The sequence below is a fragment of the Hemitrygon akajei genome, chromosome 17 (genome assembly GCF_048418815.1).
Source record: "Hemitrygon akajei chromosome 17, sHemAka1.3, whole genome shotgun sequence".
Lineage (NCBI taxonomy): Eukaryota > Metazoa > Chordata > Chondrichthyes > Myliobatiformes > Dasyatidae > Hemitrygon > Hemitrygon akajei.
In genome coordinates, this window is record NC_133140.1 from 36,799,497 (window position 1) to 36,815,327 (window position 15,831).

The 15,831-nt window shown below is 42.1% G+C and overlaps 1 protein-coding gene across 2 annotated transcripts in view; it reads right to left on the reverse strand.

Moving 5' to 3' along the window:
• The window catches only part of carmil2 (capping protein regulator and myosin 1 linker 2), a 151,205-nt gene that overhangs the window by 22,374 nt on the left and 113,000 nt on the right, over positions 1-15,831 (reverse strand). For both annotated transcript variants that reach the window (XM_073069923.1, XM_073069924.1), the window contains 3 exons: positions 15,060-15,126; positions 10,011-10,270; positions 6,183-6,280 (listed from right to left, as the gene is read on the reverse strand). In XM_073069923.1, the coding sequence (XP_072926024.1) occupies positions 6,183-6,280; positions 10,011-10,270; positions 15,060-15,126 (425 nt within the window). The remainder of the gene's footprint in view (positions 1-6,182; positions 6,281-10,010; positions 10,271-15,059; positions 15,127-15,831) is intronic.

A 15,831-nucleotide genomic window follows, 5' to 3' on the forward strand; every position in this document is an offset into this window, starting at 1 on the left:
GCAGAGAATTCCACAAATTCACCATGCTCTGGGAAAAGCAGTTCCTCCTCATCTCTGTGCTAAATTTACTCCTCTGAATCTTGAGGCTACGTCCCCTAGTTCTACACTTACCTACCAGTAGAAACAACTTTTCTTCCCTTATTTTATCTATCCTTTTCTTAATTTTATATGTTTCTATAAGATCTCCTCTCATCCTTCTGAATTCCAGTGAGTACAGTCCCAGGCAACTCGGTCTCTCCTCATACTCTAACACTTTCATTTCTGGAATCAACCTGGTGAACCTCTTCTGCACTGCCTCCAAAGCCAGTATATCCTTTTTCAAGTAAGGAGGCCAGAACTGTACACAATACTCTGGATGCAGCCTCACCAGTACCCAATACTGTTGCAGCATAACCTCCCTGCTCTTAAATTCAATCCCTTTAGCAATGAAGGCCAACATTCCATTTGCCTTCTTGATAGCCTGTGCACCTGCAAACCAACCTTCTGCGATTCATGCACAAACACTCCCAAGTCCCTCTGCACAGCAGCATGCTAGTCTTTTACCATTTAAATAATAATCTGATCTTCCATGTTTCTTACCAAAATTGATGACCTCCCATTTACCAACATTGTATTCCATCTGTCAGCCCCTTGCCCACTCACTTAACCTATCTATAACTCTCTGCAAACATTCCATATCCTCTGCACAATTTGCTTTTCCACTCAATTTAGTGTCATCAGTAAACTTAGATACACTACACTCGATCCCTTCTTCCAGTTAATGTATATTGTGAGCAGTTGTGGGCCCAGCACCGACCCCTGCGGCACACCACTCACCAGTGATTGCCAATCAGAGTACAACCATGTATCCCAACTCTCTGCATTCTAGTGGTTAACCAATCCTCTATCCAAGCTCATACATCACCCCCAACTCTATGCATCCTTATCTTAAAGTCTTTTATGTGAAACCTTATCAAAAGCCTTCTGGAAATCCAAGTAAATAATGTTCATCTGTTCCCCTCTATCCACTGCACTTGTAATGAAGTGATGTGCATCTTATCCAAATCAAATCAGTCATCTCCACGTTCCTGTCCAAGTTTACCCTATTTAAGTGCAACATTGGCACTGTGACTTTCTCCAATTTCTGAGCCTCTCTGAGTTGGAAGAGAAAGAATGAATACCAGATGCTGATCTTCAAGTATACTGTGGGTGAGCTGCATAAAGATAAGTCAGAGAGATTTCAGGATCTTCTCTCGTTCCAAATTCCAGATTGGGAAATAAATCCATTCCTGTGCACTTGTAGCAAGATCAGTTCTGCCTCCATCCATCCTGTTAATTCCTCATTACAAAATAACTGAGCTGAAGCCAAGGTTCAAAACAATCATCTCAAGACTTTTGGTTGCAGAAGGAAATCTATGAACGCTACTGAGGTAAGAGGTCAAGTTGTTCTTCATTGTCTTTCCAACATCATATATAGTGGAGCACGGTTTCAATGCAGTCACCCAATTTCTTTCAAAGGCCTGAAACAGACTGGAAATTACTGAACGTGGGGGTCTGAGGTTCCTGAGTGACATTCAGCCTGGTGTTGAGAAGACGGTATCACTGCACAAGCCCATCCACCTCATTGAAAGGTGAAAAAGTAGTGAAAAGTTGGACTACTGATGTGTGTCCCAAAATTGTTTATGAAAATGTTTATGGTAATTAGATAAAGAAATTATTTTTTGTAGATTTGAATAATTTTTGCAATTATTTGTCACAGCTTTGGATTTGCAGTTCCTATTTTCTTTCACTGTAAATCAAAATTATTATAGTTTTTTATGTAATGGCTGGAAAGGGAAGTTGAGGAGATTGGTGATGTGGTCTTGGGGGCAGTTTGGAAACCACTGCTTTACAGTCTGTCAAAACCAAGTTGCTTGATGAGATAACAGAGCTAAAGATGGTAGTGTAATTGACATGCAACCTGATGTTGCAAAGACATTTAATAAAGTGGTGTGTAATAGAATGGTCTGCATTATTGAAGCTTGAGGGATCAGTTGGCCAAGGCTGTAGGGATCTGGGTTAACAAGCAGGGCTTGACACTTGATTTGATAATGGTGTCCACCAGGGGTCAGTGTTGCGCAGTGTTACGCGATGTTTCAATACCCAGTATTTAGGGACGCAACTATGCAGAGTAGTAGACAACCTGGAGGAGTATAGTAATCAGTTAGAAGGACAAAGGCAGATTGACAAGATGGTCAGGAGAAGATTAAGATTAAAATAAGATAAAATAAGAGTTTATTTGTCACATGTAACACAAAACATACTGTGAAATGTGTCATTTGGCTCACAACTAACACAGTCTGAGGATTGTGTTTGTTGGAAAACGAGAGAGGTCTACGCCAATGAAATATATTGTAAAACATTGTGGTGAAATTTACTCTGACATTAACATGAGGAGAAGCATTAAAGCGAAGTGTGGTAACCGGACCTGTACACAATACTCTGCGCAGTCTAACCAAAGTTTTGTGTGTTTGCAACAAGACATCCAAACTCAGTCTATGAAAGGAAGTTTACCAAATGGCATTTTCATTCCATATCCACCCGTGTAGCCACTTAGAAGAATCTATTAGACTTGCCCACAAAGGTCTCTGCACATTAGTGCTCCTAAAGCACCTGCCATTTAAGACAGGGTGTCAGTCCAGACAAGTGCCGATTTCTTTCATTCTCCGCGATGGTCATCTCTACAGCACTGAGGTGATGAAGACTGCCTCAGCTGCTGTGTGCCATGCCCATTAAAATGGTGAACTGATAAGTGAGGCCTTGGGCCTACCCCGGGTTTCGAATCTGAAGCCTCAATTTAATGCTGTTGTTCGCTTCAATTGTTTGCATGATTTATTTTTTCTTCTTTCTTGCCCATTGGTTGTTGGTCTTTTATTTTTTCTTTAATTAGGTTCTTACAGGTTTTTTGCTTTGTGAGCAAGCAAGTCCAAGCTTGTCTGGAAGTGATTGTTCGCTGATTATAGTGACGAGGGAGGTTGAAACTTCCAGACAGATGCGGAAGTTTGGAGATGGTTGGGTGCTTCAGTGCTCTGCAGTCTCCAAGAGGATTCTGGGAGACAGAGGCCGAGTGCGTGAACCTCGTAGTGGGCAGGCTGCGGGACAATGTTTGCCTCCATTTTGCCAATTGTTCATCAGTTAAAGTGTCGATGTGAGTGTCCTTTGATCACTGAGGATGGCTCTGCTGTGCTACCAGAGAGAGGAGAGCCTGCCGCTGTGCCCGGAGAATGTTACCCAGGTTTCTGTATTTTGGATGTGGACTTGGACTATAAACTCTTTTTTTCAGTCTTATAGTTTTTTATATTCTGTATTTTTCGCTCCATTGTTTTTTGTTTTTGTTTGTATGAGGAAGGGGATTTGTGGGTCGATGTGCCTGTTCCGTTTTGTTCTTTTTGAGTGGGAGGAGGGGGATTTGGGGGTTGATGTGTCTGTTCTGTTTTTGTTCATTTTTTTGCAGGGAGGGGGATTTGGGGGTCGATGATCGTGCTGCCTTTCTTTTCTAATCTTGCTTTCATGGCTACCTGGGGAAGAATTTCAAAGTTGTATACTTCGATACTAAATGAGCCTCTGAACCTTTGAAGTGACAGAAGTCTATGATAAATGGGCCAGGACATTTTTGCTTCTGGTAGAGACAAGATTAGAAGGAAACAATAAAGTTTAGGCTCTGTTCATAGAAAACTAATATGGTTATATTGGGTTTTTCCATTATATGTTTATTGGTTATCTGTCCTTGGCCTCAGGCAAGTAAACAGACTAGTTATATAGAAACATAGAAAACCTTTGCTGTTAGTGTTTACATTCTGTTGCAGAGTCTGCATTCTTGAGGCAGATATTAGCATTATTGGAATTGGTTTTTATAATGTTTTAATAAGGCTTTAAATATTTAGCAAGACTGAAATTGTAGTTTCACTCACATTTTAACTCGTATTTTTCACAATACGTGGTGTTTGTTAGAATCCACGTACTGGTGGCAAAGTGATAACAGTACTTAATGGTTATCACCTTTTCATTTTCTATTGGCTAAATGTTAAATATGCTTTGTCTGTGTATCTTTAATTGGCCCTTTGCTCATGTCAGGAATGTGGCCTTAGCTTGTTATGGAAGTACCAGTCTCTGCAAAAATCACCATCTTGCCTTTGTTCTTAGTTCTTTCTTTGTCTTTTCCTGAGGTTCTTTCCTTTAGTTTCACATGCTCTGTGTCTGCTTCTTAGTTTAAACTCTCAATAAACAATGGTGAAGTAACAGGCTTTCACTCACTCTTGGACTCCTAAAAGAACCTGTGGATCGAAAGATCACCAGATCCTGCAGTATTAATCAATCTCTGTATCAGATTCACAACTCTCTTCTCTTCCCCTCCTAAAGCCTACAGCCCTTTTTTTCAGGTGCAGGAGCAGCAGCGTCCATTTTGTGCCAAACAAAACCTGCAGAAAAAAGTATTGTATTCACAGTTCATAATATAATATATCAAAGAGAGCAACTCCAAAATAGTGGCTTGCTTGAACATCCCTGGTGAGTACACGTGTACCATTCAGAGCCTCGTTATTGTTCTGGGTGTGGATACTCAGGGTAGAAATGTCATAAAAATCAGCCTTCCGCAGAGGCAACACAGTATGCTACCAACATAAATTGACATAAACTTAACTTAGCATAAATTATACGTACATTACACAGAAAATTATACATAGTTGAGGGGACAGAAAAGAAATGTAGTTCAAGAACCTGAAGGCATGGTCTTCGTCCCATTAACTTACACTCCCCTACATTCTTCCTACAAAGGGGCGCACGGTGGCGTAGTGGTGGGCACACGGTGGCGTAATGGTTTGCACAATGCTTTACAGTGCTGGCGACCCGGGTTCAATCCCGCTGTAAGAGTCTCTGCCTTTCTCCCTGTGACCACGTGGGTTTCCTCTGGGTGCTCTGGTTTCCTCCCACAGTTCAAAGACGTACCGGTTGGTAGGTTAACTGGTCTTTGTAAATTGTCCTGTGATTAGGCTAGTATTAAATCGGGGGATTGCTGTGTGAAGTGGGTCTATTCCATGCTGTATCTCGATAAATAAATAAGCTAACCCCATGGGAAGACCAGGCCTCACCTTTCAGTACTTCCAAACTCAACATCAAGTTAAATAATTCAAGATCATAACCATTGGCTACACTTCCTTTTAATGATAACGAAGTTATGTTGGATGGTGCTATATCCATTTACACATTTTCCAGGCCCATCTTTTGTTTACTTGCCCTTTTACTTTCTACATTTGATTTGTGTCATTTTCCACCTCACCACAGGCTTCCCTTCTCGTCCTTCTTTCACCTCCCACCCTTTCCTGCCTTCAGCTGCTTGAAATCGATCTAAAACCTTAATTCTTTCCAGAGATGCTGGCCGACTATCTGAATATTACTTGGAGTTTATATTTTCATTTCATGAAAGTATCATTTGAATTATTTTGTTTTGATTTCAGGATTTATGTTTAATCTTTATAAGTCTTTTGTTAGGCCCCAGATAGGGCACTACGATAAATTTTAACACTATGCTTTAAGGATTCCCAGTTTTAGAAAGAGTCGAAAGGAGGATCATTGATAAGTGGAGCAATGGGTGACAATATAGCAGAAGGACAAGTAGAGATGTGGATCTGGTGCTTTCCCAGCATTTTTGACGAATAAACTCTTCACGGACTTCTAGCCGGGTACAGGTATCGGTCTCAGACTGACGATTTGATGACAAACTCTGCCACCTTCATCAGGGATGATGCCTGAGCACATCTAGTCCAGTGGTATTTATACCACCATCATCTGTTCCTCCTAATTGGTTCATCTTCATCCAATCGGTTTCCACTGTCCCACTTTGTTTACCAGTGAATTACCTTGTTTACAAGGTGGAGCAGCAGAAACCAGATTGGATGAGGACTGGGCAGACATTGAGCAAGGAACATTTGCAGCACACGTGCCAGGTAATTGTCAGCCATTGAGAGAAAGCTCAACCACTTCTCTGCAGCCTTCTTGCACTGGGACCGCAGCAATGAGCAGTAGCTGGCCAGCTGTGTCATAAGCGTGAACACCAGTGCAAGGCAGAAACTGGATAGCGAGCTTGGCCACCATTTACATACTGCAAGTCAGAAAACTTGTCATTCAGCTGCATGTCAAATTACCCAAAGGTTCAGCACACACAGTACCTGGTTTCCTCGCATACTGTCTTATTCCTGAAGAATTCTTCCAGTCCATCATCCAGCTTGGTTGCGTTCTCTCCCTTTTCCTGGTCTACAGATTTCACCTGTGCCGTGTACAAACAGGACTCATTGAGCGCACAACCCAGCATCGTTCTCGAAGCCCTACCTCAGAAAGAGCCAATTTTAAATCTGATTGATAAACTCCTATTACAATTAAAGGACTGTGGAACGACTTATGATAAGAGTTAATGTAGTATGCAGCACACACAGTTAACGTTGAGGTTATTAGTAAAGGTCCATACCCCTCAGTCCAATATGATGGCCTTTTTTTCAAGTGTTGGGAATGATTGGGAAAAAATGAATCAAAGGCAACTCCATAATGGAACCATGGAAGTAGATAAATTTTTGTTCTGTCAGTATTAAGCTAACAATCCCATTTTAAACTTTAAAGTCTGGAATGTGAGATGTGGGAGGTAAAATCAAGCAATACGAACATGGTTTTCAGCCTGTTTAGAAGATAGCTGGACACGTCTCCTTGATCCACAACATCAGGAGATGGACTGTATGTGAAATATTTCTTGCCTTGGTTCAGTATTGTGATCTTCTCATGTACCCATGAGGAATGGATGTGAAATCTACAGCTATACCCAATGACACAGGAAAATAGAAGTGGTCATCAGATTCTACAAACCTGTCCCACTGTATCATGTGATCATGGCTGACCTATGCTGACCTTCCATCCACTCTCTTCTTCGATCCATCAAATATTTATCTACCTTGGCTCTAATGACTGAGTTTCCACCACTAGCCAGAGCAGAAGATTCCAGAGATTCAGCATCCTCTGTGAGAAGAAATTTCTGTATTCCTCAGTTTTAAATGACCCACGTCTTAACTTGCAGTTACTCACTGTGTCCCACGTGCACCAACACAAAACCTTCTCCCAATGTAGGCCCAAACTATTTAATCTCTCTTGGCAGGACAACCTACAAACTTTGAGGCTGAATTAGAAACTGATGTTGATATGAAGTTGTTGGTGATGTGTTTTCGGAAAATATTTGATACCCCACTCTCCACCATGCTTCCTTTCTCTGTGGCCCTTTCATCTGAAAGCCATCACCTACCTCTTACCCCTCAAGCTTTTGGGGGAGGGGAAGGAGAAGAAACAGCAGAGACACCTAGAATAATATCACCACCCTCACTCTCTGATTGTTGAGGGTAGGGGGTTTTTTTATGGTGGGGGATGTCTAAATAATCAAAAATTTACCTCTCTGTATTGTCCGAAAGCTCTGGATGGCTCTTAACGTGAGTTGGCAACAGCACATGATGGATGTCGAGCTCTATGATGACCTACTGATGCTCACTACTAAAATTGAGAAGACTGCAACTAGTGGGGCACTGTCTACGCCACCCTGAGCTACCTGCCAGCCTAGTCATCACATGGGAGCCCAAGCGTGGGAGGATGAACCCTGGGTGCCCTCCCAAGACTATGGTCAACACGCTCCTAGAAGATAGCGGCGTGGCTAATGTAGATGAACTGAACACACTGATGAGGGAGAGGGAGGAATGGAGAGTCTGTCATCGTGCCTGACGCCGGCCCCCTAGGCCTGAGTCGACGTAGTAGTAGTAGTATTGTCAAGATCTTCTCTACAAAACTCAGACACTAAAGCTCGTGCCCAGTCTTGCCGAAGGGTCTCTGCCCGAAACGTTGACTGTACTTTTTTCCACAGATGCTGCCTGGCCTGCTGAGTTCCTCCTGCATTTTGTGTGTGTTGCTTGGATTTCCAGCATCTGCAGATTCTCTCTTGTTTGCCTATTTCTATTGCTGCAAGTTTCACTTTTCCTCTGCCATGTATACATTAGTGTCCTGATGTTGAGACAAACACTTAGTGCAGACTCTGTCATGGCGAGAGACTAGAACAAGAAAACATGCCCTGGTTTGCTCTGCTCTGGCTGGAAACTCCGTGTGTTCCAGACCCAGACAGACTCTGGTATTATGGTCTGGAAGGGAAACAGTATTGATGATATTACTTTTGACATTATGACACCCAAGGGACAGCTTTTCGACCCATTGTTCTGACTTTCCTTTACCACGCTAAACAACCAAGTTCCCTCCAATGAAGAAAGGAATGCAAAAAAAGCAATGTTTTCCTCTCTGCTATGTGTCTGGGAACTCAAATTATTCCAGGGATATTGCAAAAAAAGAAATAATTTCTTAGTTTTCAGCACCCAACACCATCTAATATAACAGTACTCTGCTGTTAAAAGTGTAGATATTATTTTAAGAAAATGCCACCAAGACTACCACTGGTTCATGATCCGATTCAAAACTCTATTTATCATTAAATCTAATACTTTTCTGGCAACTGGACTATTCTATTATTAAAGGCATTTTATCAAATTAGCAGAAAGAATTAATTCCTAATCTTGTGATTGCACAGTGTATCAGGATAGCAATTTGTTAAACTAAGACTGCGCACGAGAATACTTATATCGACCATGATGAAATACAACAAATATTTATCAGCTCAGTTATTAGTGAGACAAAATCAGTACCTATTGGATTTTAATTTTTCCCCCACTGCACTCATCACAATTAGCCAAATACTCTATAATTTGAGGTCTTCTTCATTTACTTCAGTGAATGCCTGCGGGAAAATTTAAATATATCCAGCGGACACTAAAATACGTGGTTTAAGCACAGCAGTTTGCTGGTTCCTGGCAGTTTGTGACTGCTGTGGTGATTTTGCAATGACATTTCATGACCTTTTTCAAGGGGAGAAGCAGCAGGAACTACTCACACTCACACACAACGTTCCTTTGTGCTCTCCTGTCAGTGGACAGCACACGTTAAAGGATTATCCCAGAATTATTTGGAAAATCCAGAAAATCACTGAGAACTCTCCTTTGGTAAGCTCCGTAGTCTTCAACGAGACACAAGAAATTCTGTAGGTGCTGGAGATCTTACTCAATTCTCACTAAGTGCAGCGGAAACTCAGCAGGTCGGGCAGCATCTCCGAAGGGAAATAAACTGTTGATGTTTCAGGCCAAGAGACTTCACCAAGACCGGAACGGAAGGGAGCAGAAGCCAGAACATGAAGGAGGTGAAAGGTTAGGCCTGGTGAGAGTGAAGAGGGTGGGTGGGGGGGGGGGAGAGGAATGATAGGAAGCTGGGAGGTGATAGATGGAAGAGATAAAGGGCTGAACAAGGAGGAATCTGATAGGAGAGGACAATGGATCATGGAATAAAGGGAGGGAAGTGGGGAACCACAGAGAGACGGACAGCTCATGAGAGTGAGGGAGGGGAAGAGAAGAGGTAAGGTAAGAAAGCCACTAGAATGAATGAAAGCAGAAGTGGGGTGGTGGTGGAACTGAGGGGAGTGTTACTGAAAATTTGAGAAATCGACATTCATGCCATCAGGTTGGAAACTACTCAGATAGAATATGAAGTGTTGCTCCTCCAGCCTACGCTTGGCCTCATTGTGGGGGGGGATGGGGGGGCTGTCGGCAGACATATCAGTAGGGGAATAGGAAGTGGAATTGAAATGGTTGGCTGCTCGGAAATCCTGTCTGCTGTGGCGAATGGAGACGCAAGTTTATCCTAAGATTAGGAAACAGTATGAGTGCTGCAGCCTCATCCTTTGTCATGACAGGGTTCTGAATGCACGCCTCATTTTACAATAGGAGAGGAGCAAGAGGAAGAGGCAGGAATTTACTGGCAGCCATTGAGTTCTTTCTGTTAGAGGAGATCAGGTATAAATAAATTACTGGCAAGAAGTTTAGTGGATTGGTTGAATAACCTTTTGCTATGTTGTTAATTGGTCTCTGGGTACTTACTGAAGGCTTGGAAGGAGGCAGCTTCCTGGTGCGGTTTGGTCTCGGTCTCTCCCGGGTGCGGTGCTGCAGTCTCATCCCCTGTGTTGGCAGATCGGCCAGGCTGTCTGTGAAAGCATTCTCAGTACTGGTGCTGTTTACAGCACTTGTTTCTGTGGAGGCTGGGCGTGACTTGGCAGAATACACACCGACTGTCAGTAGCTCTGTCGGGGTTGCAGCAGGTTCTTCTTCCGCCAGCCTCTCTACCTCTATGTCTGAGATGCCTGAGGAAGAGAAAATAATTACTTCAGTGGTGAACAAGTAGCTCTTTGTCCTGTTTTAATCATCTTCCCTTCTCCAGATGCTCACTTTCTTTGGGCCGGGGTCCCCATGGTGCCATTTGTAATTGCGTGTTCCATCCAGCCACCCTCATGGTAACCAGGGTAGGAGATGGCTTTGGATGGTGTAGGCTTCTTGAAATGCGGTCAGGAAAACCTTTTTCTTAAATCAATATGTGGCATGTCAAGCAACACTAAACTCAATCTTAGTGAATGATGGTTTATCTTGGCTGCCCATCTTAAGTAAAAGTATAACATTTGCCTGCCTCTAGAATCAGAGCCTCACCTACGGCTAATGGTGATGCAAATACCTCTCTCTGTTTCTTCCGTTGTTTTCCCGCAAGGTCTGGGCATGTACTTGATGAGGCTTTAGGGATTTATTTACCTTAAGACCAGGAGCCCTCCTCCTTGGTAATTTGCATATGGTCCAAGACGTTGCAACTCATTTGCCTGAAAAATATCACCCATCTCTGGGTGCCACACAGAGACACCCAAGCCAATCCTTAAGGGAACCTATTCTCTCTCTACCCACATTTTAATATACCTGGAGGATCTCTTGGGAGTGTCCTCAACTTTTCCTGCCAGATCCATCTTGCCCTCTTGATTTCCCAAGGGCAAGTACTCCTCTGCTTCTTAGACTTTGAGGAGTTTGCTTGATCATGACTGCTGAATGAAAGCCTCCATTTTCCTGACCAGGGTCTCAATATTTTTGTCAACTGAAATTCCCTGAACTTTCCAGCCTTTCCCTTCACCGTAAAGGGAATCTGTTGCCCCTGAACTCCTGATATCTCACTCTTAAAAGCATTCCAACTTGCCTGCAAACAGTCTCACCCAATCAACCTTTTCAAGTTCCTTCCTAGTACCTCCAAACTTGGCCCTGCTCCAATTGAAGACCTTAACTTATGGACCATTTCCATCTTCCTCTATATCTACTATAAAACCAATGGCCACAGTCAGAAGTCTTTCCCCACTAACACCTCAGTCACTTGCTCTACCTCGTGCTTGATTGCACGTGGCATCAAAAGTTACGGAGTGGGGTTAAGGACGGGGAAAAGGGATCAGCCATGATTGAATGGTGGAGCAGACTCGATGAGCCAAATGGTCGAATTCTGCTCCTATACCTTATGGTCTTATTCCCTCAGAGAAGGTCCAGTGTTGCACCCTGTCTAGTAGGACCTCTATAATATTGATTAAGGAAATTTTCTTGGATATATTTAATAAATTCCACCTAGTTCAAACCCCTTGCATTATGAGTGACCCAGTTAATATTAATAAAGTTAATATCTCTCATAAATACCATTGGTCTTTCAGCTATCTGCAATACCCCTACATATCTGCTCTTCCAATTCCCACTGACTTTGGGGTGGGGGTGGGAGAGGTGTCCTATAATACAGTTCATTTACTTCTTGTTTCTAAGTTCTATCCATATAACTGGACTGGACCCAGGAATACTCTTTCCAAGGACTGTTGCTCTGTTCTCCCTCATCAAAAAGGCAACCCCATTCCCCTCCTCTTACCTGCCCCTCTGTAACACCTATAGTATCACTACCCCAGTATACTGAATTGTGAGTCCAACCCTTCTCTCAGGAAGGTTTCTGTTATGGCTATAACATCCCAGTTCCCTGAGCTAATCTGTGGTTGTTCACCTTGCCTGTTAAGCACTTGCATTGAAATAAATGCAGTTTAAACCACTGGACTTCTCTCTCTCTGTTTGTCATGCTCCTGGGTGTCCTGACGACGAAAGTTGCATTCGCTGACCACAGTTAAGTGGACCAAATTTCTCAAATTCTGCTTCTTTTCTGCTCAGGGACTCGCTTCCCTGCCAAGCAGCTCTAGCAAATCTTCCTCCCAGGATAACGGCCCCAGAGAAAACGTGCAACAGCCAAGAGGACAATTTGACTCATTGGTTGATAACGTTACCCAGCAGCAGGTCTGTCGCCCTGTGGCTCATAGCTCTTCAAATCCACATCCGACTACTTTAAACGTGCTGAAGATTTCTGCTTGCACCTCCAACGAGTTCCAGACCTCTACCACTCTCGAGATGATATTTCGTTTCCTGATCTCACTTCTACCAATGACTTTAAATCTGCGCTTTTTGATTTCCCCCCCTCTCTGCTAGAAGGAATTGGTCCTTCCTTTTTACTCCATCTAGGTTCCTCATAGTTTTAAGTATCTTAGTTAAGTCTTGTCTCAATTTCCTGTTTAAAAGAAAACAAGCCCAACTTATCCAAACTTTCCTTATTGGTAAAATTGCCATTACTGGTATTAAGCGCCTCCTTTAGAATCACTGATAATGAGAATTACATAGAATACTAGAGCATTTTTCAGTCAATAATGTTGTTTGTTATATTAAATCTAAAGTGACTAATGGAGGAAAGCACTTTATTGACATGTCCTGCAACCTATAAGGAGCTATGGATGACCACCAACTTTCCTCATTTCCCCCACATCACTCAATATTATGCTATTTATTACACATTGCAAAGATCTAGAAACAGTATTTTGAACCTTGGGGAATATCATTGGTGAAAATCTTCAAAAGGCAAAACATCTACCAACCATCCACCTATGTTTCCAGCCACTCTGCCATTTGTGGATTTAACTTGCAACTCTCCTGTAGATCCCATGGGCCTTTCCTACATTGGCCAGTCTATCTCATGACGTCTTGTCAAAAGCTGTGTGGAAAAAACTGTGCACAAAGGCACTGCGCTAATGTACGTTCCTAGAGCACTTTTTGAGGAGGTAAATCAATTGGGTTGGTCAGATATGCTCTTCCTTTTTGATCCCTCAGAGCAGATTCCTATCATTTTCTCCTGATCAAAGTTTAATTGACCCGTAGTTTCTTGGTTTATCATTTCAGCCTACAGCCTACAACTCTACAGCATTAGTAGCCCTTCAACTCTCTGCACCATTGAAGTGAATCAGGATGTAATATTGCATGGAATAAAAATAATAAAAACATAAATGTTAAGGGAATAAAAATGGATAACTTACCAGACCTTAAATGAAATTTATTTCAAGCTGTTATAAGAAGCAAGGGTACAAATTATGGAGACTCTTACTGCAACTTCACAAATCTCCTCTGGCTACTTTCAAAATTTGTCTCCTTCCTCTCTTTTGTGAAGACAGTCACTGTGTGAAGGCAATGAGTCTTTTCCTCAGCGTACACGAGTGCAGAAGGAGCAGCCGCTGGCCATTCTCACTGACCCACTGAATAAATGATCGAGCCTGCTCATTGCTCTGGGCTTTGCTCAGCTCAGCCCAGCTCCCCCAGTTGTTACGGCTTGGGTGGGGGAGTAGGGGTGTGTAGTGGTGAGGGGCAAAGAGAAGGCATGCAGATATTTATCTGGCAGGATATGCCTGCATTAGTCAGTAAATCTGTCTCCATCCTTTCCACCGGTCTCGGTCTCCCAAATGCCTGTTCACATGTCGTGTCCATAATTCGGCCTTGTTATCTGAGGAGGTTTGTAGTCAAAGATTTTAACCACTTCCTCTGCCTCAACAGATCGGTCAACTTCTTGACCTTTAACAAACCCTCCTCTTGATTTTCATATGCTTCTGGTTTTCTTTGCTACTGAATATACCACTTGACAAATTTTTTTCATCACACCCTTTGCTTTCCTAGTTTCTTTTTTCACCTCTGATGCATTTCTAGAGTTTGTGCAGCACTAAAGTTCATGGTATTTGATGCACGCTTCTTTTTTTATAACAGAAAATAATGGAAACACTCAAAAAGCAGGCAGAATCTATGAAGAGAGAATTATTTCAGCAGAATTGCCAAGGCGTTTGACCTGAAACACTAACTATTTCGCTGCCTGGCCTGCTGAGAGTTTCCAACATTTCTCCTTTACTTCAGGTTTACAACATCTGCAGCTTCTGATTTTCACAAGCTGCACTTTTTTCCCACTATTCTCCCTTCTCCTAATTTCTATCCACTTATTTATGTGGGGCTGTAAGATTTGATGTTCTCTCCCTTATTATTGTAGGAGTTTGTTTACATTAAAACTTTTTCTTAAGTGCTTTCTGAGACCAATTTACATTGAGGTATATGAGGTATATGTTTCCACTTAATTATTGCTAAATTAATTCTCAGCTTGGTCAAATTGGTCTCACTACTACTTAGAATCTTTACATCAATTTATCTTTGTCCTTTTCCATAACAAAGTTAAGCCTAACTAAATTTTGCTCAGAATCACGTTTAAATGTTCTCCCACTGATTCCTCCTCCACTTATTCAGTGCCATTCACTGCAGGTAAACCTTGAACTACAAACTTTGTACATGGTCCGACTCTCCATCTTGTTGGGCTTGTGTAATACTGGCAAAAATAGATTTCCTGACTGCAGATTTGGAACCCTGTGCCCTCTATACCATTCACATGGATTGTGTCCCAGTTAATGTCAGTACCACTGAACTGCCCTTTGTGGTTGTCCTAAGGCTTTTGTAAATTATTTACAAATTTGGACAAGGGTTTCAACAGCACAAGGTGAAGGAGGTAAAGAAGGGCCATACTACAGAGATGGTGGCATCTGTGTAAATAGAAGGTCACCTATGGCAGCAAAGTTGTAAACAGCACAATTCAATTACAGACTTCAACCATGAGGAAGGATTGGGCTCAGAGTTTACACCAAAGAGTTCTCCTTGAACTGTATTGCAAACAGTGACTAATTTCTCACTAGGAAATGAAAAATATCATCAAATCTCTATTTTTCAACAAATATTATCATTATGACTTACTTTTCAAAAGTGTAGTTGGCCTGTTTCTATTAGCGTGTATCGTCTTCCTACGAAGTAGAGAGAGACTCTATAGAAAAGACATTACATTTGTTAATTTTCATATTCATTTTCTTTATTTATTTTTGGAATCTAAGCATCATGAGTAAGACCAACATTTAGTGCCTGATGCTAAAACCTTTGAGAGGGAGTGGCGAGCTTGAAACATTGTCATATGTTTGGAGAGGATGCTTCCACAAGAGCTGGTACAGGAGGGGTTCCAGGATTTAGATGCAGTGATAATGCAACACCTGTAACTTATTTCCACATCAGGATTTTGGAGGGGCATGTTCAGGTAGCCATTACTGCTCATGTCCTTCCTGATGTATCTGGGATCTACGGAGAGAAATGCTGGGTGATCTGCACTATATTTTATCGACAGCTGGATCCAGATTTAATAATGTACAATTAAAATCTGCACATGCTTCCCTGTAATTTTGATACAGTGAATATTCTGATCAGAACACAATACCAGGGACTGATACTGAATTAAAACCGGCTTAAATACATCCAAATTCAGATCAAGTGTAATTGACCTGGTAACTTATTTTTACCAACTTGCTTCACATTTGCCCTCTGAGAAGTGTAGTATCAATTTAAAGCCTCATGTTAGCAGTCTTTGTAGGATGATATCAAAATTACCCCAAAGCTTTGTGATAAAGCTGTATTTATTTCTACATTGAATTGATTTAATTCATAAACACATGGAAAAGAAGCACCCCTGTTTCAAACAGCC